This window comes from Anser cygnoides, chromosome 16 (assembly GCF_040182565.1).
Source record: "Anser cygnoides isolate HZ-2024a breed goose chromosome 16, Taihu_goose_T2T_genome, whole genome shotgun sequence".
Lineage (NCBI taxonomy): Eukaryota > Metazoa > Chordata > Aves > Anseriformes > Anatidae > Anser > Anser cygnoides.
In genome coordinates this window covers 13,035,230-13,060,171 of record NC_089888.1, presented here as the reverse complement: position 1 = coordinate 13,060,171, position 24,942 = coordinate 13,035,230, and the positions used below count along the sequence as shown (strand labels likewise).

The 24,942-nt window shown below is 45.0% G+C and overlaps 3 protein-coding genes across 5 annotated transcripts in view; 2 read left to right on the top strand and 1 right to left on the bottom strand.

Annotated features, from left to right (window-relative positions):
- Positions 1-1,894: 1,894 nt before the first annotated feature.
- Positions 1,895-12,847, bottom strand: ACTR5 (actin related protein 5). Its single transcript, XM_013192930.3, has 9 exons — positions 12,332-12,847; positions 11,324-11,553; positions 10,308-10,477; positions 9,251-9,468; positions 8,744-8,926; positions 6,086-6,208; positions 5,408-5,547; positions 3,882-4,014; positions 1,895-2,500 (listed from the first exon to the last, which is right to left on the bottom strand). Exons 1-9 carry the CDS (start codon positions 12,710-12,712, stop codon positions 2,243-2,245), a joined length of 1,836 nt encoding a protein of 611 aa, XP_013048384.3. The 5' UTR covers positions 12,713-12,847; the 3' UTR covers positions 1,895-2,242.
- Positions 12,320-20,154, top strand: ADIG (adipogenin). 3 transcript variants are annotated; one of them, XM_048049119.2, is made up of 7 exons: positions 12,320-12,457; positions 13,611-13,898; positions 14,186-14,284; positions 15,495-15,510; positions 17,373-17,507; positions 17,597-17,673; positions 18,843-20,154. In XM_048049119.2, the coding sequence occupies exons 3-7, from the start codon at positions 14,216-14,218 to the stop codon at positions 19,155-19,157; spliced, it is 612 nt and encodes a 203-aa protein (XP_047905076.2). In that variant the 5' UTR covers positions 12,320-12,457; positions 13,611-13,898; positions 14,186-14,215; the 3' UTR covers positions 19,158-20,154. The 3 variants fall into 3 exon arrangements, with proteins under 3 accessions (XP_047905076.2, XP_066834139.1, XP_013048441.3); XM_066978038.1 differs by lacking the exon at positions 12,320-12,457 and adding an exon at positions 13,054-13,488; XM_013192987.3 differs by lacking the exons at positions 12,320-12,457; positions 13,611-13,898; positions 14,186-14,284 and having other exon boundaries at positions 14,637-15,510.
- A 405-nt stretch (positions 20,155-20,559) lies between these two features.
- ARHGAP40 (Rho GTPase activating protein 40) overlaps positions 20,560-24,942 on the top strand; it is a 40,539-nt gene continuing 36,156 nt past the window's right edge. The window contains 1 exon segment of the mRNA XM_066978035.1: positions 20,560-20,847. Coding sequence (XP_066834136.1) covers positions 20,796-20,847 — 52 coding nt within the window. The 5' untranslated portion in view covers positions 20,560-20,795.

The following is a 24,942-nucleotide window of genomic DNA, read 5'->3' as shown; positions in this document are numbered from 1 at the left end:
AATTATGCTTCCTTGAAGGTGTTTAAGGCAGCTGATCTGGCATCTCTTTACTCCTCAGACTTTGAATTCCTACAAAAAAGTGGTTGGAATGATCTGGCCAACCATTTAAAGCAACGTAACCATCCGCTGCAGGGACCCTTTCAGGTTTCCATTCTGGAAGTTTTCTGCACAGTTCCCAGCATCTGAACAAGTTTCTGCGTCGCGAGCACCGCTCCTGCCGTGACCGCCAGATGTGTCAGAGGGGTCAAACAGCAAGGGGCCATCAAACCCTGCACTGCAGCTCACCCACCCGAGCTGAGATCAGAAGAGACACTTGGTTGGGGTGTAACATTTCTGCTGTCAGCACAGCACGTTCTGCCACATTCCTTGAACACCTGCAGGATTGCCTTCATACTCCTGAAAAGCAGCAGGCCTCCAGGCAGCTGGGGACAGATGGGCAGGCCAAATCTGAGGCCGTCTGCAGGCAGCAAGCTCCCTTCCCCGTCCAGCTAGGGCCAGGCCCTGGAGAGCGACCAGCTCTGTGTGCCTCAGGAACCACCCGTGAGCAGGTGACAGCTCTTCCCCCTGCTGAGCAATGCGTGACTGCAGGACTGCCAGCACATGGGCATGCCCTCGGTGTTTGATAGCAGATTTTTCTTAAGGTCAGGTGTCTGAGTAATGCTTTCTGAATCCAGCAACGTGTGTATTGCATCCTGTGGCAATAAACTCCACGCTTCAGCACCAAGTACCTCACATCCTTTGTTTTCCCTCTGCCAGATGACTTCTCTTGGAGCTCTGCAGCTCTTAGGGGACTGTAAGCCACCACCTGTTTACTTTCCTTATTCCAATTACGGTCTGGATATTTTCCCCATAGTCTTACCTTTTCCAGACTAGAGACTTACTTGCCAAACTGCTGCGGTCTGCTTGGGTTTCGGTTCAGCATCGATTATTCTTTTGGGAACGCAACAGGGAGTTGTTCAGTGTGAGAACTGAATCCCTGGTCAAATTTCAGGTGGAGCACGCTGTGCAGCAGGACAGGGGCCTGGCCGCAAGCCTGCATTTTTCAACAACGTACCATCACTCAAATCCTGCACTCATTAGAGGTCAAATCACTGAAACACAGCAGTGGTAAAGCAAAAAGTTTGCTTTATTGCTAGACTTTTGATGACCATCATCTACTCTTAGACTGCAAGCAGTTTAGAAGGGATTTATTATGCCAAATCTGACCATCTGAAGTTGTGATCAACCCTGATACACCAGTGTTGGCATTGTCACAGCACTGTGAGACCACCTTAGGTGTGGCAGGGGACACAGCATCAGTCCTCTTATTTCCCAGCCTTGCAATAATAAAGCTGACACCAATTGTTTCAGGGGATATGCTATCAAGAGGCTTCCAGTTGAGGAAGCCAGGGGATTGGGTTATCATGGAACACCAACAAGCCTTTTTGCAGCTAACGTGGAGGTGCTTCCAGCCAGCTTTTGAAGAGCAGCAGTGAAGATTCTCCTCCCCAACCAAGAGCTGCCCTGCTCAGCCACCAGTCCTGTAAAATCACCCGAGGACTACACGCACCTCAGCTTCCTTCGGGACTGTGCTTTACGGAGGGCTCTTTCATTACAGCTGGACCACATGTTATGTCAGGTCTCCAGTTTCAACCAATGTCAGTAATACCAACAACTTCAGAAAGTATCCAGAATCCCACTGATTGCACAGAATTTTAGTGGAAAGCACGCAGCGGGATGGACATGAGACAAGACACAAGGCTGGGGGCCTCAGGAGGAGGCAGAGAGCAGCCCCTCTGGCCTCCAGCAGCATGCACAGCCTGACAAGCACTCGCTGTGACGAGCGAGGGAGACGCCTGCTGGACTGCCTTGTGTGCTACAAATCAAGCTTCTGAATCACGCAACGAAAGCGGCATACAACCAGTAAGTTTTAATAAAAAAATGTAAAACATTTGCAAAATCCCCTGAGTCTTACTATGAAAGTTCCTAAGACTGTACTTTTCTCCGGAATGCGCTTTTCCTGTGTCCCTCCTGGCCGACTCGTACTCCCGTGCTATGCAGAAGCAGCACTGCGTGTGGCAAGTGCTATGACCGAGCCAACTGATGCCCCAGAGCAGCTCGCTCGTCTGCCCCTTCAAGGGGCTGGATAAAATGCTTTGTGCTGAGGTCTGTGCTCCATACACAGCTCAGACTGCAAAAACACAGTAAACTCTTCTCTTCGCACTTTTATCTCCCTCTGGGGGACTGTGGCAAAGGCTCTGTGCTACACCTGCTCGCAAGGATTGCCCGTACTAGATGTCAGCGCTCTGCTGGGTGCTAATGCCTCTGTAGTCCGTGGGGCCTGCTTCGGAAGTCTGATGGGAACATAAACATTTGAAGCACAGTGTTCCTTGAGATATTCTCCCCCTTTTTCTTCATAGTCCTTTCTGGTTATCCAGCCTTCCTCACGGGTCATGTGTTCCACTGCCCACTCCCTAGCCCCATACCAGGCATCTAAAACAGGGCTGGAGGCAAGGTGAACCTGGATGGACGGAAAATACAACAATAAATGTAGGAGAATATTAAGTTGTTTAAGAGCTAAACACAGAAAAGTCCTTTTTATGCTGGTTAGAATAGTATGTGATGCAAATCACAATTTCAGAAGACTCAGCTGATAATTCAGTGCTTCTGAAAGGAGCATTAGGAAAGGATTTGACGTGTTTTCACCTTGAGATCAATTCACCATGAGACTGCAGTTTCTACAGACTGCAAAGCCTGTATTATCACATTCACAACCAACGGCCCGGCCCTCACAGCTGGAAGCCAACACAGGAGGACCTGGTAGTAATGCAAAAAAATATCAAGTGCTCCAGCGTGAATTCCAGCGATACTGCAGGCTAAGAAATCACAGTATGTGGGGAAAAGACCACACGTGCCCTTTCCACTGGTGTAGATCCCATTTCTATTTAAGTGACTCCTGTCACTGCTGCTTAAAATGCTTTCCTGCTGCAGTTACAGGCAGGCTAGACTAGACACCATGCAAGTACCACATGCAATATCTGAAATGACAGATTTTTGACAAAACCAAACTATGGAACATATTTTAATGGAAAGAAATCCTTATTCTGTTAGAAATAGTGCTATTAAAAGCAGCTCATTCTCTTCCCATAGACAACCTACAGACCCCAAACTAGCAATATCCTTCCTAAAACTACCAAGTATATGGCAGTTTGTCAGTCACACCCTGCTCAGAGCTACAAAAAGTCACTCCACCAAGCAAGTGTTACAGAACCACAAATTGCCACAAGAATTACTCTTTTTTTTCCCCTCCTCCTCCTCGACTTAAAGCGATTTGCTGTTTGAGACGGTAGTAGATTTTGGTACATAAGCTAGTTTCAGACCAGCAAGAGAGGCTTTTACAAAACGCGTGGCAAACTCTGGGTCTTCCCCAGCTCGGATTGTGCTACTGAAAAAGTAGCAGAGGATGAGAGGTTCGTAAGATACATACTATTATCTGCTATCCCAGACAGTTGTTACATTTAACAAGTTTAACAGCTAACTTCATTTTGAAATGAAGTGTGTTCATCCCAACCGCTATTCCCAACAAAGATCATTTGTTCCAGCTACTAACTGTCCAAATTTGCAGATTTCCAGCCAAATGTACTTGCTTGAACATGCACAGTCTTTTGGCTAAAGGAACTTTTCCTTTTCCAAGGCAACCCCACTCCTGCTAACTTATTCAGACATCAACTGTATCTTTGCTTCACCATCATCCTCTTAAGTCAAAGCTGTCATATGCCTGGGCATGAAACATTCTCCACCCCATGCTCTAAGTGCACTCACTCCATACCTCTCCCAGACAGGAATACTTTTCAACACACGATGTTTTTGTGAACAGTCTGTTCATCTGTCAGTACACACACCTGAAAAGATGACTGGAACGGCCTCATTTCGAGGAGTTCTTTCTGAACTCTGGCTTTCAGTCCAGGGTACATCGCATTTCCACCAGTGAGAAAAACATTCTGGACAAGAATAGCTTGCTGCTCCTTTGGATACCTACAAGGAACAAAAGAACTTAGCCTTTTCCAAGAACAATATTCCTATGAACTGAACAGCTATGGAGAAAACACTGATAGCTTGCCTTCAAGATTCGCTTTGAGAAACTTCCTTCACTTCACCAGCATGAAACCCTGTGCTCATTTGGTTTCTGAAAATTCCTGGGGTGGCAGAAGAAAACCCTTAAAGCCCTCTGAACCAAAGCCCCATAAATCAACAACTCAGCAGATCTGGAATTCTTGCCTTCCAGAAAATGCAACCTCTTACATTCACACAGTTTGAGGGGCTACATTTGCTAATGTTAAGTTGGCTGGAAATAGTTGTCCAGCCAGTGTGCCTATATCGTACCTTACAAACACCACAGACGGTTTTGGTCTTACAAAACAACAGACTGCTAGCTTATTGTTTCAGGGGATGGATATTTACGGGGGTTCTTTGTTTCCCTCTACAACTCGTACCAGTAGTTTCCGAAGTGGGACGTGTGCAAGACAATCCATTGGTATGTGGGAAGAAAGTATTTATTCTTCCTCAGGATCACCAAATCATTTATGTTGGAAAAGATCCTTAAAATCATCAGATCCAACTTTCAACCAGACACTGCCAAGGCCACCACCAAAACACATCCCTGAGCACCACATCCACACATCTCTTACATACCTTCAGGGATGGTGACTGACCACTTCCCCAGGCAGCCTGTTCCAATGCCCACTACCTTTCCATGAGGAAATTCTTCCTAATATCTAGTCTAAACCTACCCTGGCATAACTGGAGGTTGTCTCCTCCTATCTTATCAGTTGTCCCCTGAGAAGAGAGACCAACACCCTCCTCCCTACAACCTCCTTTCAGGCAGTTTTAGAGAGCAATGAGGTCTCCCCTCAGCTTCTGCTTCTCCAGACTACCCCCATTCCCTCAGCCACTCCTTATACATGTTATTTCCTAGTTCCTTCAGCAGCTTTGTTGCTCTTCTCTGAACGCATTCCATCAACTCAGTATCTTTGTTGCACTGAGGGGGCTAAAACTAATTTTCGTAGCACTAAGAAGACATTTCATCCTTTTTTAATTTCTATCGTGTTTTACAATCTACATAATGTTAGCAGAGCATCACATATCTGTAACTTATATTTATACGTATATTGGGGCTCTGTGCCCTTTTTTTTTTTTAAAACTATATGGGTGCATGATCAAAAAGGTTTGGAGACCACTGACTTAGAGATTCACATGCGGCCTTCAGAACAGAAAGACACCTCTAACCTGCAATGCTCAAGCCTACCAAAAAGAACTATTCAAACATATTTCTCAAGTTCTTTTTAAGTAACCACCAGTATTGCAAAAGCTGATATCAAAACAAGATCATCCTGTTTGAAGAAAGTGCCTATTAGCTTTGTAAACTCACCTCTCAAGGACATATTGCATAGTTTCTGCTATACCAGCCTGGTCTTCTCCTATCAGGGAGGGCTGGAAGACAATCTCCGGAGCCCTGATTCTTTCAGTGCCAAGAAAGAGTTGGTGGTACTCTGCCAGGTTAAACACGGGCTTTAAAAACAAGATGGAAAAGTAGTAGAAAATTATGCTGAAGAATAGTAACGTTCTAGAACAACTAGAAGTTTTCAAACAATGCTTTACAAAAAACCAATCATGATCTCACAGAAAGGACAATGCTGTAAAAGGCTACACGAGGTTAAGGAAAATGGAATTCTCTTATTCTCCCCCCCAACCCCCCCATTTGTTGCCACTCATTTCTATGGCTCACCCTTACCAACTGAAAGTTTTGTTCACTGCGACATGATATTGGGTTACGGGTCACAAGCACAAAAACTTAAGCGGGACTTTTTCCCTAAGAGCACAGAACTGCTACAACGTGCACTGCCTCCAGAGATAGCTGAGTGGGGATATTCATGCCCCAAACCATCAGTTACGATGGCGAGCATTTCTCCTCTTGGTGTACTGTTCGGAGGGTTAAGCATCTCTCCCAAGAGCAGACATTGTCTGTATTTGGAGAAATGTTAGCACGCTAGCTAGACAACCAGTAGGCAGTAAGCTCTGACATGAGAAGTAGGTAAAGAATTCAAACCTGTACTGTAGCAACAGGCTTCTCAACTTCGGGCTGGTCCTCAGCAAATAAAGGTTCAAACTCGTTAATGCTTTCCACATCCTCCAGCGACTGTTCACTGCCCAGTGGATCCAAATCAGGGGTCTGGAAACAGAGAAGGGTACAGTAGGTTAGCTCAGATGTGCTAGGCACATACACGACTTCAATTCTGGTGACACTTGGAAAACTCAGCCCTGATTCCCTTCAATCTCACTCTCTAACACACTTGAAACTGAATATGCTGTTCTTCAGCACTGAAGAAAAAAACAAAAGGATGACCAACCTAGAAAAGAGGCGTTAAGAAATACATTCAAAACGTAAAAATCAAGCACTTTTAAAAACAGTTATCTTGAGGTCAGCTCAGAAATTTAAGGCCTTAGTCAACAGGCTGACTGCCAGGACCATAGCCTAGCTGTACAGTACAACATACTCCCCAGTATAACAACGTATTAAAATAGCTCTTTAAGTTGGTTGAAACTTGGTGCTCTCCCAGCACCTCTCACTGCTCTAATTACCATTTAATTCCCTGCTCTGCTTGTGTGGGACTGGAAAACAAATATTTGCTAGCTACAAAGCTAGCACAGTTTTTGACAGTTGCCTAGTTTCAACTGCCTAGCATTTGCACATGGGCAATACTAAAAAAACCTGCATTTTACGCAGACACGAAGCTGCTCCCAAAGCTCCTCTGTAATGAAAAGTATCACTTACGACTAGAGCGCTGTAGTGAAGTGGGGACAATTCTTCAATTATTTCATTTATTTCTAAGCTTTAATGAAATAGCTTTTGGATTTTATTGCTAAGGGTTTGGTTTTGTCATTTTACTTTTTTTAAACAAACACTTGTTGCAACATTTAGCAAGCAATGCCAGCATGGGATACAGCTAGATCATTTAAGCCTTCTGAAGTTTACCTCATTTAAAAAACAAGCAGCTCCTCAAAACTGAAGTTTAAGTTGTATTGACTGTTACAGCAAACAGTAGTCACCTGAAGTTGTCCCCAATATTTCTGTCTTCTAACCCCCTGCCCACAAAAAAAAAGCAACAGGAAAAAAACACAATTCAGCTGAAAAGTTGGCACAGACCCCGGGACAACATAATTAGCTTTTAGTCTCCTTTATACAAGCACGGAGAGACAGCCTGTCTTCACAAAGGGATTTGGTGATAACAGTACGCTTTTTCACAAAGCGCGAAACAATCAGAAAGGCTTGCCAATTAACTCTAAGGTCTGAGACTACACCTAGTAAACAGGAGGAGTGTGGGATCCAAAATGGACGTGTTGGGACATGGGCACAGCCACCTGGAGCTGGTAGTCTCTTTCTATGTTTTCTTTTGACAGAAGTATAAAACCCACGATCCGCCTCCATTCTGCTCAACTATAGTCCTCCTGATTCTGACACAAACTTTCCTGATAAGGACAGGGAAAGCAGAACCCAGAAGAAACCATCTCACCTGCTAGTTTTGGCTATATCTCTACTGCTAAATAAAACATGAGAACTCCTCTATCTGGCACCACTCTCCTCTACCCTTCATTTTTCTGTTTTCTTCTCTACCGTTTCCTGAACAACGACTAATAAAACTAAAAAAGGTTTTACACAACTTGAAAGGCAATTAATAGCAAATGTACAAGCAGTCTTAGACAATGTTTTAGAACTGGTATATGCTGGGCCTGTGTGCTAGCCTGGCAAAGCAGACAAGTAAGCTTCTCTTCTTCAAGGAACCTCCAACAACCAAGCCTAGCAATTAATCTTTCCTTGTTAATTAAAAAGAATAAAGCATGCTGCTTAATTGCACCAAACATTGCCAAAACAAAAGCAAAGGGTTAGCTGTTTAGCATGCAGTTCCCTGCACCCAAAAGCAAAGAACAAATGCACATTGAAAAAAACACAACTTAATAGTTCTTCTGTATCTTTAATACTAGGCTACAGACATTTAAGGATGGTTGTTTGACCTCTAAGTATCTCAATATGTTATAATCAAAATGCCGCATCATTAATTCTCACACACTGAAAAAAGTAATGCCTGGTATGTCAGAATCATAGAATCATTAAAAATTAGTTCACCAGAAGCAATGCAAAAGTAAAGACAGATTGGTTTGCAGTATGACCAAGATCGGTGTGTTACCTGCTGCATTGACAACCCCCAAACCAAGTCACCCTGAAGTAAGGCCACCAGCTGGTACATGCTGCCAGCAGTAACTACAAAGGGAGCAGTACCTTCGGACTTAGCTTACCTTTTAGGGCTATTTTCCCTTTTAGGGCTATTTTCCTTTTTCCACCCCCAGGTTTTTAAAGCTAGTCAAGAAATCTTTGAGGAAACTTACTGATTTCACATAGCAGTAACACTTTAACTAGTGCCATGAAGCCTAAATATTATGCTTAGAACTACATGGAATCAAGCTATAAGGTATGTCCCAGACCACTGTGCAGAGCAGCACAAGAAAGGTTAGTGATTTCAGGCACACAACCAAAACTTTCTTTCTGTAACTGCTAGGAAAGGTGGAAATGAGGAGCAGTTGCCCAATTAACAAGGAGTGTGTTAAAGGAAAAGCTTACCTCATCAATAATACGGCTATTTATAGAAAGGGCACATTTTAAGGCACAAACTTAATTCTCTCAGAGATAAGAATGGTGAAAACATTATACCTCTGGTTTGCTGTCCACAACATCCACTTCAATATTGACTTCTGCCTGTAGGATTTTTTGCTTTGTTTGTTCAACGGCCAGGCTCAATTTGTTGATATAAGATTGAAGTTCTTCTGCAGAGTCCATGTTCAGCTCCACCAAAGCTTTGTGGAATTGATCCATGTGACCATCTTCTAAAAGCTCCTACAGACAGATTAGAGCTGCTTGTGATGAACTCCACATGGAAATCAACTATGCATGTACATAAACTTTGCCTTCATTATGATAAATTACGGATGTACATGCTTCTACAGCAAGCAAAATACTTCACAGAAGTACTATTCGGAACCTGCAAGCATCACCTGCATCAATCAACTTTTCTTATGCTGCAATTAACCTTGAAGTTATGTATCAGAAAATGCACAGGACAGTTACAGCTCCTTTACAGTGACACAGAACCTCTGGGTAAAGCTCTGAGAGCAACCTACGCTTCTCCCAAATGACTACCCAGAAAACTGCCATCGTTACCTGTACATACAGTAGTCTGTCCAGCCTCTCTTGGTCGAGTTGCAGCTTCTCTTCTCTACGGCGCGCGTTGAGTTCTTGAAGCCTACGCAATTGCTGCTGTCTCCTCTCCTGCTTTTCCTCAGATGTCAGGGTGCTTCCCAGTAGCTTGTTAGAAAAAGGCAGCTGCATCTTGTGCACGTTGTTCTCATAGTACTCTGGGGACCGCCACTTCTGCAGTTCTGAATATTTTGAGAGTAAAGGAACTGTTTTACCAGGTTGAACAGAGTGATTCACATGTGTATACACTCCATGCTAAGTTCAGACTTCAAAGAAAGAAGACAACAGTCCAGCCTAGGATCCTGTCCACCTCTTGGAAGCTGCCCCCTTATTTAGCTACCTCTTCAGATCACTGCCTTCCAGTCGCACACTCAGTGCAAATGGTTCTCAGCACCCTGTTCTCCAGGGTGAAGTAAACAAAGCACTAAGAAGTGGGAAGTGCACACTAATGTCTCTTTTCCCCCCCAGTGTAAGGGAGAGTTCTCACACATTTAAAACCCTGCAGGCTCTTTCGTAAGTGACAAATTCAAGAAAATGCTATTCTATGGCCACTACTTCAGACAACATTTATCATGGAGATTTTAAAACTTCTTTAATTCACAAAAAGTCGTGAGAGTTGTCCTCTATAATTTTGGAAACCTTAAAACAGACATGCAAAAAAAAAAAAAAGGAGAAATGTCATCAGATGCAGAAACAATCCTAACCAACTGAACATTTTGTGAGGATTAAAACTCCTTATACATTTGTTTTAAAATATTTTCATCTGCAATAATCTATTATCATTCACAGAGAAGTCTGACCTAATATGGAAAGGATTTCTAAAATTCAATTTTGTTTCATGAAATGGTACAGAACTCTTGAAACTGTTGACAAGCTTTTCCTGTGTAATAGACTAAAAGAAAGACCTCCATAAAGAAAGCAAAATAGAGCGTTTGTGCCTGAATCCTAGCCAATTTGAGAACAATCAGTTCAGATCTACGGTTCAGTGAAGGATATTTTGTGATTAATAAAGTGTTTTTACCTTCAATATAGTCTTCTGCAATGTAGCTATGCTCATGAAGTATTTCCTCCATGCGACTGAGAGTGATGGCAGCAAAATGTCCAGGGTATTTCAGCTGTAGGAGGCGTTGAAGATATACAGCTGCTTGACACCCTCCAATATTAATACGTTTGCAGTTTTTAGCATCCAACCTGAAAACGCAAGGGAAACAACTGGAACTGAAGAGATCTAAAAGTTCACCGTAAAACAGACCTCCTGCTTCATTCAGCATAACTCGTTTTCAATATGGTCAAGTGTACAGATTATTATTAACATGGAAATATTTTAAGAATCATTTCTCTGAAAAATCTATTATTTTTCTCAGGCAACAACCGTAAGCAGTGCTTTGTTTGCAGATGCATTCTGAAAGACTCTGCTTTGAAAACAACGATAATAATTTCAGTCACAGCAACAAAAGACATTGCTTTATTTTAAGGAGGGAAGTTACAATTCTGTGCAACTGTAAGTAATCCCTCTAACCTCTATAAAACTTTGCAAATGGCCAGGTGTAGGCTTTGAAAATCTGAAAGCTTTGCTGGATGTCATAAAGCCCCTTCCTGCAGTGAGGGTTATAAAAATAAAAACACAAAAACAATGTAGCCGCACAATCACAATGAGAGAAGTCTTAAGGACTGCAGAAATCTCACAGAACGCTTTATTTTGTCCCAACGCTACTTCAAATTCAATATGCTTTTTAATATCTGATCTTACTTAAGACAGATATCCCTGTCTGCATTTGAAAGTACGGATCTATGCGTGAATAGTAATTAAAAATAAGTTCTGTACAAGGACAGCACTGCTTTTTCAATTCAAAATTCAACAGAACTTCACAAAATCTGAAGACCTAGCTTTTCCTCTTCACTATAAATTAAGACTGATAAGAACATGTGCTGCAGGAATTGGAACGCTGAATGCTAGAGGAACAGTGATTTTTTTCAGTGATCAAAATACACGACTGACAAAGAGGCTGCACTGTACTTAAGACACCAAGAACTCACCTGCCTTCTAGGACTGGCAAAATATGCGTACACTGATAGCCTGAAGATATCACCAAACCACTGCAGGGCCAGTTCTGCCTTCTGTTGTGGTAAAAACTATACAAGCTATCTACACCATAGGACACTTTCGGAACCTGATAACATTCGAAGAGGAGCTCTGACATCATTTGCCTCGAATACAGCGGATTGCACACTGCTTCTGTCAAAACAACGGGATGATCAACACAACCCTGTAAAAGACAAGAGAAAAGAAACATATGAGAAAGGACAATGAGAAAATCCACAGATACTCATCCTTCCTTCTTTTAAAGATCAGCAACAACTCCTCCAAAACAGCACGGAGAACACACTTCATGTGCAGGCTACTGAATGCACTTATAGGGAAAAAAAAAAGTCTATAGCAGGGTTTTCAGTTTTAATTCAACCAAGGAATACACTCCTAAAAGTAGAGAAAAATGGATGTTTAAAGCATATATAAACTGTTAAAGATCCACATAAAGAAAAATCCGTGGAACGAGTACGCAAAAGGTGACTGAAAACTGGTGGGGGCTTAGTTCAGCCCTAGGCAAAGCTTTTGTGTCACAGAGCTGGCACAAGCCTCAGTTCTGCTGGGCACACAAACCAAGCAGTGGATGGGAGCTGACCACACGCCCAGAATATCCGCGTTGGAAGGGACCCCCGGGGCTCACAGAGTCCAACCCCTGCTAAAGTCACCACAGCAAGTCAGTCATTTTCAGGCCCTACCTCACACACCGGCCTCCGATGCCGGTTTTGCCAACGCCCTGCCCAGACCTCCCCGCGGGCAGCCGGCCCCCGCCGCTTCCCTTTCACACCCAGCACCTCATCGCAACCCCCGGGGGCTGCAGAGAAACCCTCGGACCGCGGGGGGCTGAAGGCACCCGGGGGACACCCTGGGGCCCCGGGCAGCAGCAGGGTGCAGGCTGCGGGGCCGTGCCCGTCCCGTTCGGCCCCACGACGGGGGCTCCGCGGGGCTCCCCCGGGCGGTACCTGCGAGGAGACGCCGAGGCGCTGGAAGACGTGGTCGAGGAGCAGCTCCTGCAGCTCCAGCTGGACGGGCACGTTGCGGTCGAAGGGCGAGCGGAGCAGCCAGCGGAGCGGCTCGGGGCTGCCCAGGTCGTTGCCCACCTGAGTCTCGGCGCCGGCCCCGCCGCGGGCTCCGCGGCTGCGAGCCGCCAGCGAACGGAACCGCAGCAGGGGCTCGGCGGGGACGGAGGGGTCGGCGGCCGCCCAGCCCGCCCGCGTCTGGAAGGAGCCGTTGTCGATCACCAGCGGCACCGGCTGCGGGCTCCGCACGGCCGGGCTCGGCGCCAGCACCGGGTCCGGGGCCCAGCGCGCGTCGCGGAAGGCGAACACCCGGCCCGCCGCCATTTTGAGCGCTCCCCGCTGCCTCCGGCCGGCAGCGCCGGCCCTGCCTGCCGTTCCGGGGCCGCTCTGCCTCGGGAAGGCGCCCGAGGCGGCAGGTCCTGGGATTTTAGCTCAGAGGGGGGTTGTCCTGAGAGGCTGAGGGTGCCCCATCCCTGGGGGTGGTCGAGGCCGGGTTGGATGAGGCGCTGAGCAACCTGATGTGGTGTCCCTGCCCGTGGCAGGGGGTTGGAATTAGGTGGTCTTTGAGGTCCCTTCCAACCCGAGCCGTTCTGCTTCTCACAGAGCTGAGGAGGGTGGCCGAGGGCCTGTGCCCCTCATAGCAACTCCAGCGTTGGCAGTGGGGCAGCTGAGGCGTGAGTGACCCTCACACTAACGCAGCATCACCTAATGCAGTAATAGCTAACAGCAGGACTTGATAACTGTCTTCAAAAGAAACATTACATCAGGGAATGCAGCCTCTAAACAGGCATAATGGCACTAATTACCACCAAGATGCTTATTTGTCCATCCATATACTAATTACCACACTTGGAGGGTCCTGTGCCACTTCAAGGCTTTGAAGGGCAGGACCCTCAAGCTCAGCTTTTATTAATCACTATTTATTAAGGAACACTAGTAGCTTACAAGCTTCAAAATTCACCTGCCAGGTATAAAAGTAACCCCTCCCAGCAGGTGTTACTTCCCGAATTTGTGTGCTCAACATCAGATGGTCTAATCACGCTTTTCACGTAGTTGTGTGACCTTTTTCAAGTTGAAGAGCAACATCTGCTCTGATCTAGGTGACAGTAGCTGCCCTGTGCTACCTGTCCTATGTCAGGCTGCCTTTGGAAAGTCACACATATGTAACATGCGTTTCCTCAAAGCCTTGTAGTTCAACTTTCATCTCTTTCTGCCAAAACAGGGTACCACATTTAGAAGGCTGCAAGCTGCTGCTGAGATGTCCTCTCCTTTTCCACTGACTACTGCTGAACTTGTGCCCCTGTTCCCGCTTGGAAGAGGCAAGCATGCAAAATGGAAAGTGTCCTGCTGCAAAGGCAAGCTTGCAACACACCCACAAAACTGAATGGGAACAACTACCCCATTCTCCCAAAATGTAGCAGCGAGTGATTAGCTTAGTGAAGAACCAGGATATACCCTGAGAGGTTCAAGTGTCTCACTTTGGTAACAGCACCACTCTGGATATAACAAGGTAGGCATGAGAAATCAGATGTTTTCTTTAACAGCTCTCTGTTTTGAATGGGTGTGCCTGGGTTAGTCTTCTGTCATTGTTTTCCTTTTCAGCCTTTTGAATTTAAAATTGTGCATCCACATGTTTTCATATTCTACGATAAGTTTGAATTCTTTTTTTTTTTTTCATTTTCCTTTTACATTGGGATTTTCTGCACATTTGAAGTTTAGATGCACTTATGACTAGGAGAAACATGTTACTACTAAAACTCCTGGATTCTGCTGTCACTCTTGTCATTGTTTTTGTAGATTAACCACTAACATCCCATCCATCCAGAAATGCCAAGTACCTACAACTCCTACTATGTGAAATGGGGACTGCAAATATTTAGCATCCTTGAAGCTCAGGTCATTAATGGCTTTTCTTACTTGTTTACCCAATGCACAAAGTAGGTATAATAGCTGTCTTTTATCACATGGGGTTGTTATTAACATGAACTAATAAGAATTTGTAAAGTTCATTTAGATCTTTGGATTAAAAGGCTCATTTCAAGGGGCTGTTACTATGTGAAAACAAACACATGCACACAAGCAAGAACATTAAATGCATGCAATCATTCATAATGTGCACTTACATAGCTGCTCTTATCCAAGGTTTTCTGAGAGCTACACAAACAATTAATTTTGCCAAACAACCGCTCCCCCCCCCCCCCCCCCCCCCGTAAGGTAAGTGATAGATAATGGTTTTATTTTATTGAGGGAGAAACAGAGACAGGTTAAGTGGTTTGTCTACTGCTGCAGAAGTGATATTAAGTAACCAAGGCTATATATCTGCTTCTTCTTCAATTACTACTAAACTTCTTTATTAAGAAACATGTATATAGACACATCCTATGAGACATGCTAGCTTGCCTTTCTTGGAATGAAGGGAAATAGAAAGTCAATTAAAATATGAAAGTTTATTTTCCTGGTGGATTCACTAACAGATTGAAAGATACAGACAAGGTTAAAAATAGAGTCCATGTTAATGTGGGACATATATGTGATCTATGTCCAATGAGAGCACCTGGGATAGGTATTTTTTAACTAGATAGTAGTCATATTCTAAACAGCTCTGCAAGTCTGTTTTATTGGTTTCTCAAAAGTCACCTTCGTTACCCAGTTCCAAGCAGCAGTTCAAGTGCTTGGTTATCTCCTCTGTATCACAAATTATAAGCGTACCTTTAACGGCCATTTTAACATAAGCCTTCAAGGCTTTCTATCCTTTAATTACCAGCTGAAGGAAGGACAATCAAATCAGATGTTTTCTCACTTCTCCTTCTTAACCCATACGTAATCCTTTTTACTCCCTCTTTGCTCTTAGAGGGCTGTCCATTCTGCTATCTATGCTGAGAATATTAGCGGTCCTCTTGTGATTAAGACAGTGATGCAACGAGAGTTATTAAAAGGTAGTTAGTAAAGTAGAACAAGCAAGCTGTTCTAAACCTAGTATAACCTGAAGCAAGCAATGAAGTACCCTCTGGTTCCTTTGGTGAACGAGCTGACCTTTCCTCTTCTTTTCTTCTGGTTTTGTTTGCCGTTTGTATTGCTATTGATCGTAATGATTATCTGGCTACAGCTTTTACTTAATGAAGGTAAGTTCTGCAGTTGACTGCATAAATGCTTTTGTATAAAGACTTTATCTATTAACTTCATCTCTAAAGCATTCTAGGAGCTATTTTTAGCCTAATGCCACTCATTGCAGAAGGAAACTAGAGATAGTTTTTTAGATAGTTTTTTTTTTTTAGTACTATTGGTGACATAGGAAAAATTAAATTCAAATTATGTCTTTCTGTTAAAAATGCTTATAAGAAAACTAAATGCTGTCAGCTGTTCTTCCTTTCCCTTTTTCTCAGACATAATTTAATGTATGAAGGGTAAAGGACAAGTAAATATTTCTATTTTAAAAAATCCCCCCCTCCCTGCCCCCAAAGAAAAACAAGAAAAAACCTAACCCAATAATTTTGTATGCTTTCAAACACCACTGTTATATAGTTCTTCTCTGTGTGTTAGGGGAGGGAGCAGACTTTACCAGGGGAGCTGTTAAAGGATTCTCTTAGTAATGTTAAGGCAGATTAAAATTGTTTTTGAAGGGAGCAGGACATGCATTTTCATTTATTTGTGTATTGTGCATCTATTTCTGATCTGGTGCTGATTCTTATTTCTAACATGTCAATAACTACTAACAGGCTTTGATTTAGGCTAATAATAGGCTTGGTGATGTACTCCTGGGGATAAAGCTTTGCTGGTTTTGCTAATCCTGGAGCGTAAGCAATTGCAGCTGAGGAATAAATCATATGTTCAAAAGCAGCAATTCTGCCTTTGCAGGATAGCTATAGGAAGGGAAATAAGAACAAAACTTGACTTCAACAAACTTTAAGTAAATTTTTACTTCTATTTGGTGCAGTCAGTTCTTACTTAGCATTATGGCAACCAGTCCTATAATAGGTCCCATAGGAGTAATGACAAGAAAACAATTCCTTTGGGCCCACAGGCAGCAGTGGAACAGAAGGCATTCACCACAACTGAGGCTTATGTTTTTCCCTCCTTTCCTGTCCTGCATGTGTGTGGTCGTTGCAGTTCTTACTCTCAGCTCCCATTTTTTGGGCTTAACCTGTAGCTGATGCTCATAGAAGTCTCTGCTTGCTGCTAGCTGTTTCTCCACACACTCAAGTGTGCTCTTGTGGATAAGCAATGATAGTAATTAAAGAATGCAGGCATATGAAGCTGTGATAATGGTACAAAACTACCCTGAGCAGTATAGGCATATCTTACTTCTGATTTTTGAAAAACAGAAGAAAATAGTGTATGTATTTTGTGTAGCTAAGTGGTAGCTATGCTACATGCTTATGTTGTGCTTGGGCGTCAGCTTTTGTCTGGACACAGCAACTCTGGAATATTTTCATGTCTTAATAGAAATCTTCAGGTTGTGTGTACTGCATTTACTTCTATAATATCTGGCCCTAGGATGACTGCTATTGGCACCAGGCCTCTAAGGCCCTCTTTTATATAAAAGCTCTAAACTCCAATCAGTAAGACTAGTTGCATTACTAAATTTTGACGTACTCGTGTGCTTGTAGAACTAGAGCATTGAAGTGCTTCTAAATCACTCTTAAGAGAACAAAATAGAACAGTGCTCTTTTTAATGTCTTCTTGATTAAGTCATATCCACTTATTTTATGCCTCTTTACATCAGGCATAAGTGGAGAAAAAAAAACAACTGGTGCATTATATTAGCCCCTCCTTTAAGATAGTTGCTGGTTACAATCTAATTGGTTAAAATCAAACACTTCTACAGGCCTCTTATTGCCTAGTTGGGCTTGGAAATCCTTCATTTCAGGTGAAAGGGATTCAGAAAACCTTGTCCAGCTCATAGATAGAACGTACAAGGCTTGCAGCTAGAACAAAAAATGTCACATACAGATACTTCACATGATATTTTAAAATCTGTTTGTAGAACAGATACCCCCCGCAGTAGAAACAAAGAAACAATCTTCTGATGAGTCTGATTCCAAACTTGAAGATGAACCAGCAGAGGATGAAAACCAGAATGACACATCCTGTACAGAATTTCAAGAGAATGCATGTTCAGGTGGGCCTATGGGAAAAATGAGGCCTAGATTTGCTTTTCTAAGTTCAAAACGAAAAAGCCAAAAGCGAACTTTTTTTTCTTCCCTGCAGTTTCAGACAGCTGGTCTCAGAAACAGAAGATAAGATCCTCTCACAATGAGAAGAGTGCTCTTTGTAACATCATGATGGTGAGTAGCGTGACCAGCCTATCTCTTTGCATATCTACTGCTTTCGTGCCTCAGTTCTTATTTTTTTCCCTCTGCCTGACTCCCCTGCCTCTTGAGTAAGAATGAATCCTGTTATAGACCAGGCTAAAGGTAATACAAGATTGTACAGATATAAACGTGTATATATACGTTATTAAAGGTATATATGCATATTTGCAAAGTCTCCTAGAGAATCACATTTGAAACAATGAAAATTGCTACCTTCTCTAAGATTAGGGGTTTAGCTCAACTGTATCTAGAAACTCTCCTTCGATTTGCATGGTTTGAGAACACTGATACTACGTATTCTTAAAAGCTGCTTCAGATTTCTTAAAAGGAATATGTAACAAAATTTAGACTTGTTTCTTCCCTTTCTTGGTAAGAGCTGGAGCCAGAAGTCCCCTTGTAGATGTTGCAGTCCTAATCCTTTTACACTTCATACAAATCCCGAAAGATAATCTGAAAGAGTGTTAGAGATCAGCGTCTTGTATGTCTTCGTTCCCTATTCCTTTACTGTATGTGCATTTGCAGAAGGGGCTCAGAAGGAAAAGCTGGTCTCTGCCTCCACTGTCACTGTTCAGTCCTGTCTACGCGTTTATGTTGCTTGGATTTTTGAATTACAGCCTCTGAGTTACCCGCATTTACTTCTACCAGCTTTGCTGGCTGCTTTACTAGGCTAGAATAGTTAAGGACTGGGATCATCATAAATTGCTGTAGCTGTTTGACTAAGCGCACCCTGAAGCTGACCTCTAGCATGGAATCAGGAATATCTCAAGTCAAAGTATTTTTGACTTCTCTAGCACCACCAAGACAATACAGAATCAGTGTGGTAAGATTTTTTTCCCCATTATTGTTGCTTAAAAAATAGAGGGAAAAATGCTAAGAATGAGCCCAGACTTGGTCAGAGTACCATTTGGTTCTCCTACAGATCTTCACAAATGCATGTATCAACTCGAGCAGAGCAGTTTGAAGAGCTGGAGTTTAAACTTGTCCCTTAAATGACATAATAACAGCAAAGGGCTTGTTAGTTCGTTGGGTGGACAAGAGAAGGAAGCAGTTATGGTCTCACACCATTTATATCCTACTGAAAACTGAACCTCTTATGAAAACAACATTGTCATGACAGTTCTCTTTCCCTTTTTCTTCACCAGCTGTTGTGCAGCATGCTTTCTTCTCTCATCTGGAATTTTCTCAGCCACTTGCTCCAGATCTCTAATATCCTGAGGATTCAACTGCTGCCATCCTCTCTGACTATCCCCGTCGCTCAGCTTTTTGATTTGCTGGGTGACAATGCTGTGAAAATCCTGGGCTCCTTGAAGCTTGAAAACAGAGGGGTGTTAACTTCAGTCTTGGGGATGAGATGCAAGAAAACTGGAACGGTGATGAAGCTCAGAGAACCACCTCAGGGTGGAAATGAAAAAGGTAGTCCTGTGACCATTGGCAGGAATCCTTTTCAGCATCAGTGAAAGCTACTACAGAATGGCAGAGGGAGGTTGTTATTATTTTTTTAATTAAAAAAAAAAAAGGTAGTCAATATTAAGTTGATGCATGTTCAGGTCACAAAAGCTACTTTCCAAGTGAACAGTATTGACTGGCTGTATATTAAAAGGACCATAGCCAGTAGCATCTTGTCTGGTGCTTGAATGTGTATTCTGCTACATTCCCACTTCAGAGAAGGATAAGTCACTTTTATAATGACCAAACTCCCCTCTGGCACTATTGATACTTTCTGTTCACCACCACTAACATTTCAAGCCAGTAAGAACAAGGTCATAACTCTCAGCAGCAGTTCTTACTGGAGCTTAAATGCAATACAGTCCAGTGAATATTTTACTTGTACTGCAATCAGCACTTTTCTGATCTCCAACTTGGGTGTTCTCAGAGTAGGAAACACCTTCTTAAATGCTCAATTCTAACACATGAAACAAGTCTACCTCCACTTAAGCAATAATTAAGCCCTTAGTGGATGCAGAGCATGCATTTCCTTTGCTTCTACCCAGAGTATACCCTTTCAGTGCATCTGACAAGCAGATTTAAGGTTAGATTGTTAGTCAGTGAAACAGCTCGGTTCTACCAGTTGGTGGGGCCACAAGTAAATGGGCAGGACTGGATAAGCTATGGTTCTGTTCTCTGAAGGTTTATCCAGCCATCAGTCTATAAAGAGAACAGCTATTTGCTCCGTGTGCTGAGGCACACATTCAACAGACTCTTTTCAAAAGAAGAGTTAAAAATAGGGAGTCATACCCCCAAAAAACACGTTGCCACTTGAGAAAACATTTGTGTCTACTCCTGATGTAAACACGTCCCTCCACAGTCTTGCATGGGAAGGCTGTTTTACTAACCCATCCTAACTATGAAGCATGCCTTATGTTTGCTTGTCTTTCCCTCTCCGTCCCCTGAGGTCCACACACCAAGTATTTACCCGCTGTAACGTGCTTTTAAATAAAAGCTGTTTGCCCACTCTCTTTATATTAGCGGCTCCTTTATTTAGAGAGAAAAAAATAGCCATTCCCCCGCCGTTCTCAGAGGAACCCACCGCCACCGCCTCCTCTTCCCGGGGGCCGCCCAGGGCCCGGGACTCTCCCTCTGGGGGCGGCCCGGCGCTGAGGAACCCCCCCGCCGCCTCCTGCCCCCTGTGGGCCGGGGCTCTCCCTCTGAGGGGACCGGGGACCGGGCAGGTGCCGCGGCGAGGCCCGGCGGGGCCGCCCCGGGGCGGGGAAGGCGCCGCCCGAGGCCGGGCTCCGGCGCGGGGAGGAGCCGCGGCCGCCTGAGGGGACGGCGCGGCGGGGCCGGGCCCGCGGGGCGGCTGCCGGGGGCGGCGGGAGCCGGGAGCAGCGGGGACGCCGCTCGCCTGCGGGTAACGCTCGGGAGAAGCGGGGGCGGGCGGGCGGCGAGCGGTTTTCGGGCTCCGAGGCCGGTGGTGGTGGTCCCGGGGCTCGGCCTCCGCTGGGGGGCGGATCAGCGGGGGCTCGCCCCCCGCCCCGGGTGGCTCGCTGGGGGCGCTGCTGCAGGGCTTCGTGCTCTTGTCTGCCTCGCCGTCCGCTCAGAAACCTTCGTGTCTTCGTCTTCAGGCAGTTCCCGAACCAGCGTGCTTCAAGTTAAAAATGTTTGACTGCGATCAGCCCAGCGAAGGAGGAGATAAACCGAGGCGGATGGGTAAACTGTATGAAGGTCTAGGTGACATCGCTGCTTCTTGCGTGGCACGGTGATGTTTTAAAGCCCGGTGGTACCGAAGTGTGTGTCCAGGGCAGTTTTTAGTCTGTGTAAACACGCTCGGAATAGCTTTAGCCTGGCTGGGCTGGCTGTCGCTTGCAGCGTCCCTGTAATAGCAGGGAGGTTGGTGCCAGCGTGCGAAACCTGCCCGGGAAGCCGCCTCTGAGGATTATTAGTTCACGCCGAGTTCCCCGGTACCACAGCTATGCCATGGCAGTGCTGGCTTTTCCTGGTTTTCCTCTCTCTGAGCTGTGGGAAATACCTCATGATTGAATATTTGGGTATTAGAAATAAAGCCTTTGTGTGTGGATTCTGCTAAAAGTAGTACGGAAAGCAGTTGTGGCTCTGTTTTGGGACCGTGCTTTTTGCACGGGGTCAACGATGCATGAACCTGAGCTGGAGAATGGGCCCAGACCTACAGAGGTGCGGACTTGATCTGAACCTTGCATTTGTCTTTGTTAAAATTTTTTTTCTGTCTGAGAGTCTGGCTGTAACTCCTGCCCTGGAGCTGGTCAAAGAGGAGCATTTGGAGTCCGAGGTGTGAATGCAGCGCGCCCTCTCAGCTACCTGGCAGTAGTCTGCAAGTGCCTGAACGGCACCAGTGAATTTGTGCTTTAGTTTCCCTTTGTTGCTGCGTGCAAAAACTGTTTTTTTGGTGTTAGTAGTAACATTAGAGCCTGCAGACCCCTGTGTGGTTACAGAGCTTCTTGCAGCGATTGCAAATAGAAGCTTCTTTAAAATGAAGGCTTCTCTGTACTTGTGGATTTAATTCACCTGTGAGGTCTGTTCAGCTGGGGGCAAAGCACCATTTCTCATTTGCACTCGGCAGCCTCTGTCCCAGAACATTTCTGTGCTGCAGCAAGTACATATCTTGCTACCAAAGCCTGGAGTAGGAGCTCAGAGCGCAGCGGCAGTGGTAGCTTCTTCTGCCCGAGAGTTGCCTTTCCCAGCTGTAGTTCGGTGTTTCTTTTGTTTGGGGTTAGGCCTCCTGGGAGACAGAAGCCTGCCTTTCTGTATGCCAAACTGTACTGCTGTAATGTAGGTGTGTTGAACATCAGTTAATCTTTATTTTTTTCCCCTTCTTATTTGTAAAGCATTTACGTTGCTGGCATTTTATAGAACGGGACTGGATAAGCATCCACTAGCAAGTTTCTAAGTTGAAAAACTTAGAAATCAGTTTTGCTCTACACTGGGCTCAGAACTCTGGAAGAAACTGCTAGAAGACCCAAACTCTAACTCAGTGCAAACTGCAGTGAAGTAATGTGTTTTGATGGATGTAGATGATAAACACGTCCCGAAAGCAGCATCTCAGAGCGCTTTGGGGTAAGGCACTGCGGCATGCTGCGCTGTCTGTCTTGTCGGCGGGGCCTCTCGTAGGGCCAGCTGGTGCTGCGTGCTGTGCTGGGGCTGTTTACAGCCTTCTCCTGGAGGAGTCATGGGATGATTTAACTGGGCTGACATCTGGTTTGAGTGAAGAGAAATTGGGGTTCTTATGTCCAGCTGCGTGTAGAAAAACAATGCTTCAGAACTGGCTCATCATCCGTTGTGCCCCAAGAGGGCGCAGCAGCAGCGTAGTGCTGGGTGTAATCAAGAAATCTGAGGGGTTTTTTTTGCTGGTGGTGGTATTTTGTGTGTGCGTTTTTCTTTTTTTGAGGTGGTGTTTTTGCCACTGAAAGGAAAAACCCATAAATGTTGGCTTCCAGTTCTCAACATCTTTGAGCGGTTGGGTGGTCAATCACATCCTTGTCAAAGCATTATAAATCGAAACAGGTAAGGGTCCAGCTTGCCGTGAGGAAAAATAATGCTTCCTCTGAGTACAGGGAGCAGTGCTGAAACGCATCCCACAGATACGACGGCGCCTCTGTCCTTTACAAGACCCAGCTGGCCCAAGCGCTCAGCATCCTGGTCTTGCCTCAGTGTTGATCCTCCTTTAAGCAGGAGGCTGGATAAGGCCTCAGGTGACCTGAGGATCCCCGCAAGTGTGGTTGCGATAGTTTGAGAACGGCAGGAGTTGCGCTGGGTTCTGCTGCTCTGGTGGGACGAGGAGGGAGCTAAAGGTTACGAGTGTAAATGCTAAGCACTCTTAGCTTTTCTTAATCCTTTAAAACTTGGAGATCACAACGTGCGACCAAGGATGCAGCATATTCTAGCTCTGTATGTCTTTTAGGCTCTCAGTTCAGCAAAACTTTTGCTCGTTTTGGGATGTTTTGGCCCATGTGCCAAACTCCAGGCAGTTTAAGTGCTTTCAGTTTGGAGACCTAAAAATGTCTTAGTTGTGACATGGTGTTTGAGCTTTCCTGTTGCAAATGTACGTTCCATATGGCATTGATTCTTAATTGAAACCTGCTGGAGTTATTTTTAATCCTGCAACGTATTACGTGAAATATTCTTCATGTAGCTGACTTGAAAGGCTTGCCCTTAATTAGATGTTTCTAATCAGTCTGTGGTGCTCCTTTCCGTAGTGCTGTTCCTTTCTAAGAAACGTGATTTTGATTTATATAAGCCACTTGGTGTCTTAACTAATAAATTAGCCTCCAGCTAATCAGTGCCAGGCAGGAGTGTGAGTTCCACTGGTCTGTGAGATGTTAAATAGGACAAGAAAATGATTACTGAGGAAACCCACCTACATATCGAATACAACCTGTATGTTTGGTTATTTATACTGCAGACATTAGGTGGTCATTCAGAGCATCATCGTTAGCCATGTGGTTGAGTCCTTCCAGGTGTGTCGTGTAGCAAGAAAGCTCATCTGAAATCTCTGAAAGCTCTAGGTTTCAGACTGAGGTGTTTGTCATGCTTTCTGGTATTTGCTGGTCGGTAAGACCGTTAGGTCAGCTCGCAGGGGAGCGCGTTTTGTGATTGCAAAGAGGTTTGGAGAAAGAAATACAAAAGCTGATGCAGCTAGAAGCGTATTCCCCAAAGCAGATTACTCCAAGAGTCTGGAATGTGTTGGTGGGAGGCTTCAGTTTTAGCGAGACGTTGCTCTGTGCATGCAGGAGTTCTTCCCCTCCGAAATAATTGTTTCCATCTGCACAGCTTGTTCCATCAGTGCCTGGGCTTTGGGCTGTGTGCGGGATGTGGGGCTCTTGTTAAAATGAGGGTCTTTCACTAAGCCCTCCATGCTGGCTGTGTGTGAAGGGAACTTTACTGTTATCGTGCAGCAAAAAAAGAGGGCAGTGCCCACCGGGGGAACTTGGAAAATAAGCAACAATCTGGTCTGTTTGTCACGTCCTTTTAAAGGGTTAGAGGGAGAAGTTTTGGGACCCACAAATCTTGCGTGTCTGGCAAGCGCTGATGTTAATTCCCGAGTCGGAGTTATTCGTTTAGTTTTTATGCAATGTGAAACCGCGTCCATCCATTGTACCTGGAGGTGTCCTAGACCGCTGGTATCGAATACTGCGGCTTCTTCTCCGTGAGCTGGCCGGGTGAGCCCACGCGCTGCCATCGTACGGTGGAGCCTGAGCACAGGGAGCGGTACCGAACGCGCTGTACAGCGAGCGCTCAGCATTCCAGCAAACAGCTTGGCCGAGGCCCAGACACGTGGATTCCTGTTTGCTGAGTTTTGCAGCGCTAATGTGCTTAGCGCTTTGTCCCGTTTTGCCCTTTTACAGAACGTATCTCCTAGGATGAGGGACTTCGTTAGCAACGGAGGGTCGTGCCCACGCGTTACCGGTACGTGCCTTTTGGGAAGGGGCTGCCACGGAGGTGGGGAGCGCAGTGGCGAGAGGCAGCTCACCCAGCACGTGCTTGCGGTGCAGCAGCAGCAGGCTGTGCTTTGGTAAAGCCGTGGCAGCAAGCTCCAGAGCAAGCGTTTTGCTTTTTTTTTTCATATTTCAGTTCTCCCTGCCAGCTCACCTGACGCAGCCCAAGAGAGAGAACCTTTTAACGAAGAAACAGTGTGATGACACAGACTGGGAGCACTCATGGCTCCCTCGCCTGAGAGGCTGTATCACATCTGCTGTCTTCTCTCCGAAGGGCCAGGCTTCTCAATTAGCTGATGCCAATTAGTTGGGGTCAGGGAAGTGCCCGCTTGCTGGA

What these genes read in the sequence shown, in the direction of transcription:
- ACTR5 (XM_013192930.3), bottom strand. Translation starts at nt 12,712, where the DNA reads ATGGCGGCGGGCCGGGTGTTCGCCTTCCGCGACGCGCGCTGGGCCCCG. An exon ending in TGCAGAAGACTATATTGAAG is followed by an intron (nt 9,469 to 10,307) that starts GTAAAAACACTT and finishes CAAAATATTCAG; the next exon opens with AACTGCAGAAGTGGCGGTCC. An exon ending in CGTTCCAGTCATCTTTTCAG is followed by an intron (nt 2,501 to 3,881) that starts GTGTGTGTACTG and finishes CCGTCCATCCAG; the next exon opens with GTTCACCTTGCCTCCAGCCC.
- ADIG (XM_013192987.3), top strand. Translation starts at nt 15,384, where the DNA reads ATGAAGTACCCTCTGGTTCCTTTGGTGAACGAGCTGACCTTTCCTCTT. An exon ending in ACAGCTTTTACTTAATGAAG is followed by an intron (nt 15,511 to 17,372) that starts GTAAGTTCTGCA and finishes ATCTGTTTGTAG; the next exon opens with AACAGATACCCCCCGCAGTA. An exon ending in CTCTTTGTAACATCATGATG is followed by an intron (nt 17,674 to 18,842) that starts GTGAGTAGCGTG and finishes TTTCTTCACCAG; the next exon opens with CTGTTGTGCAGCATGCTTTC.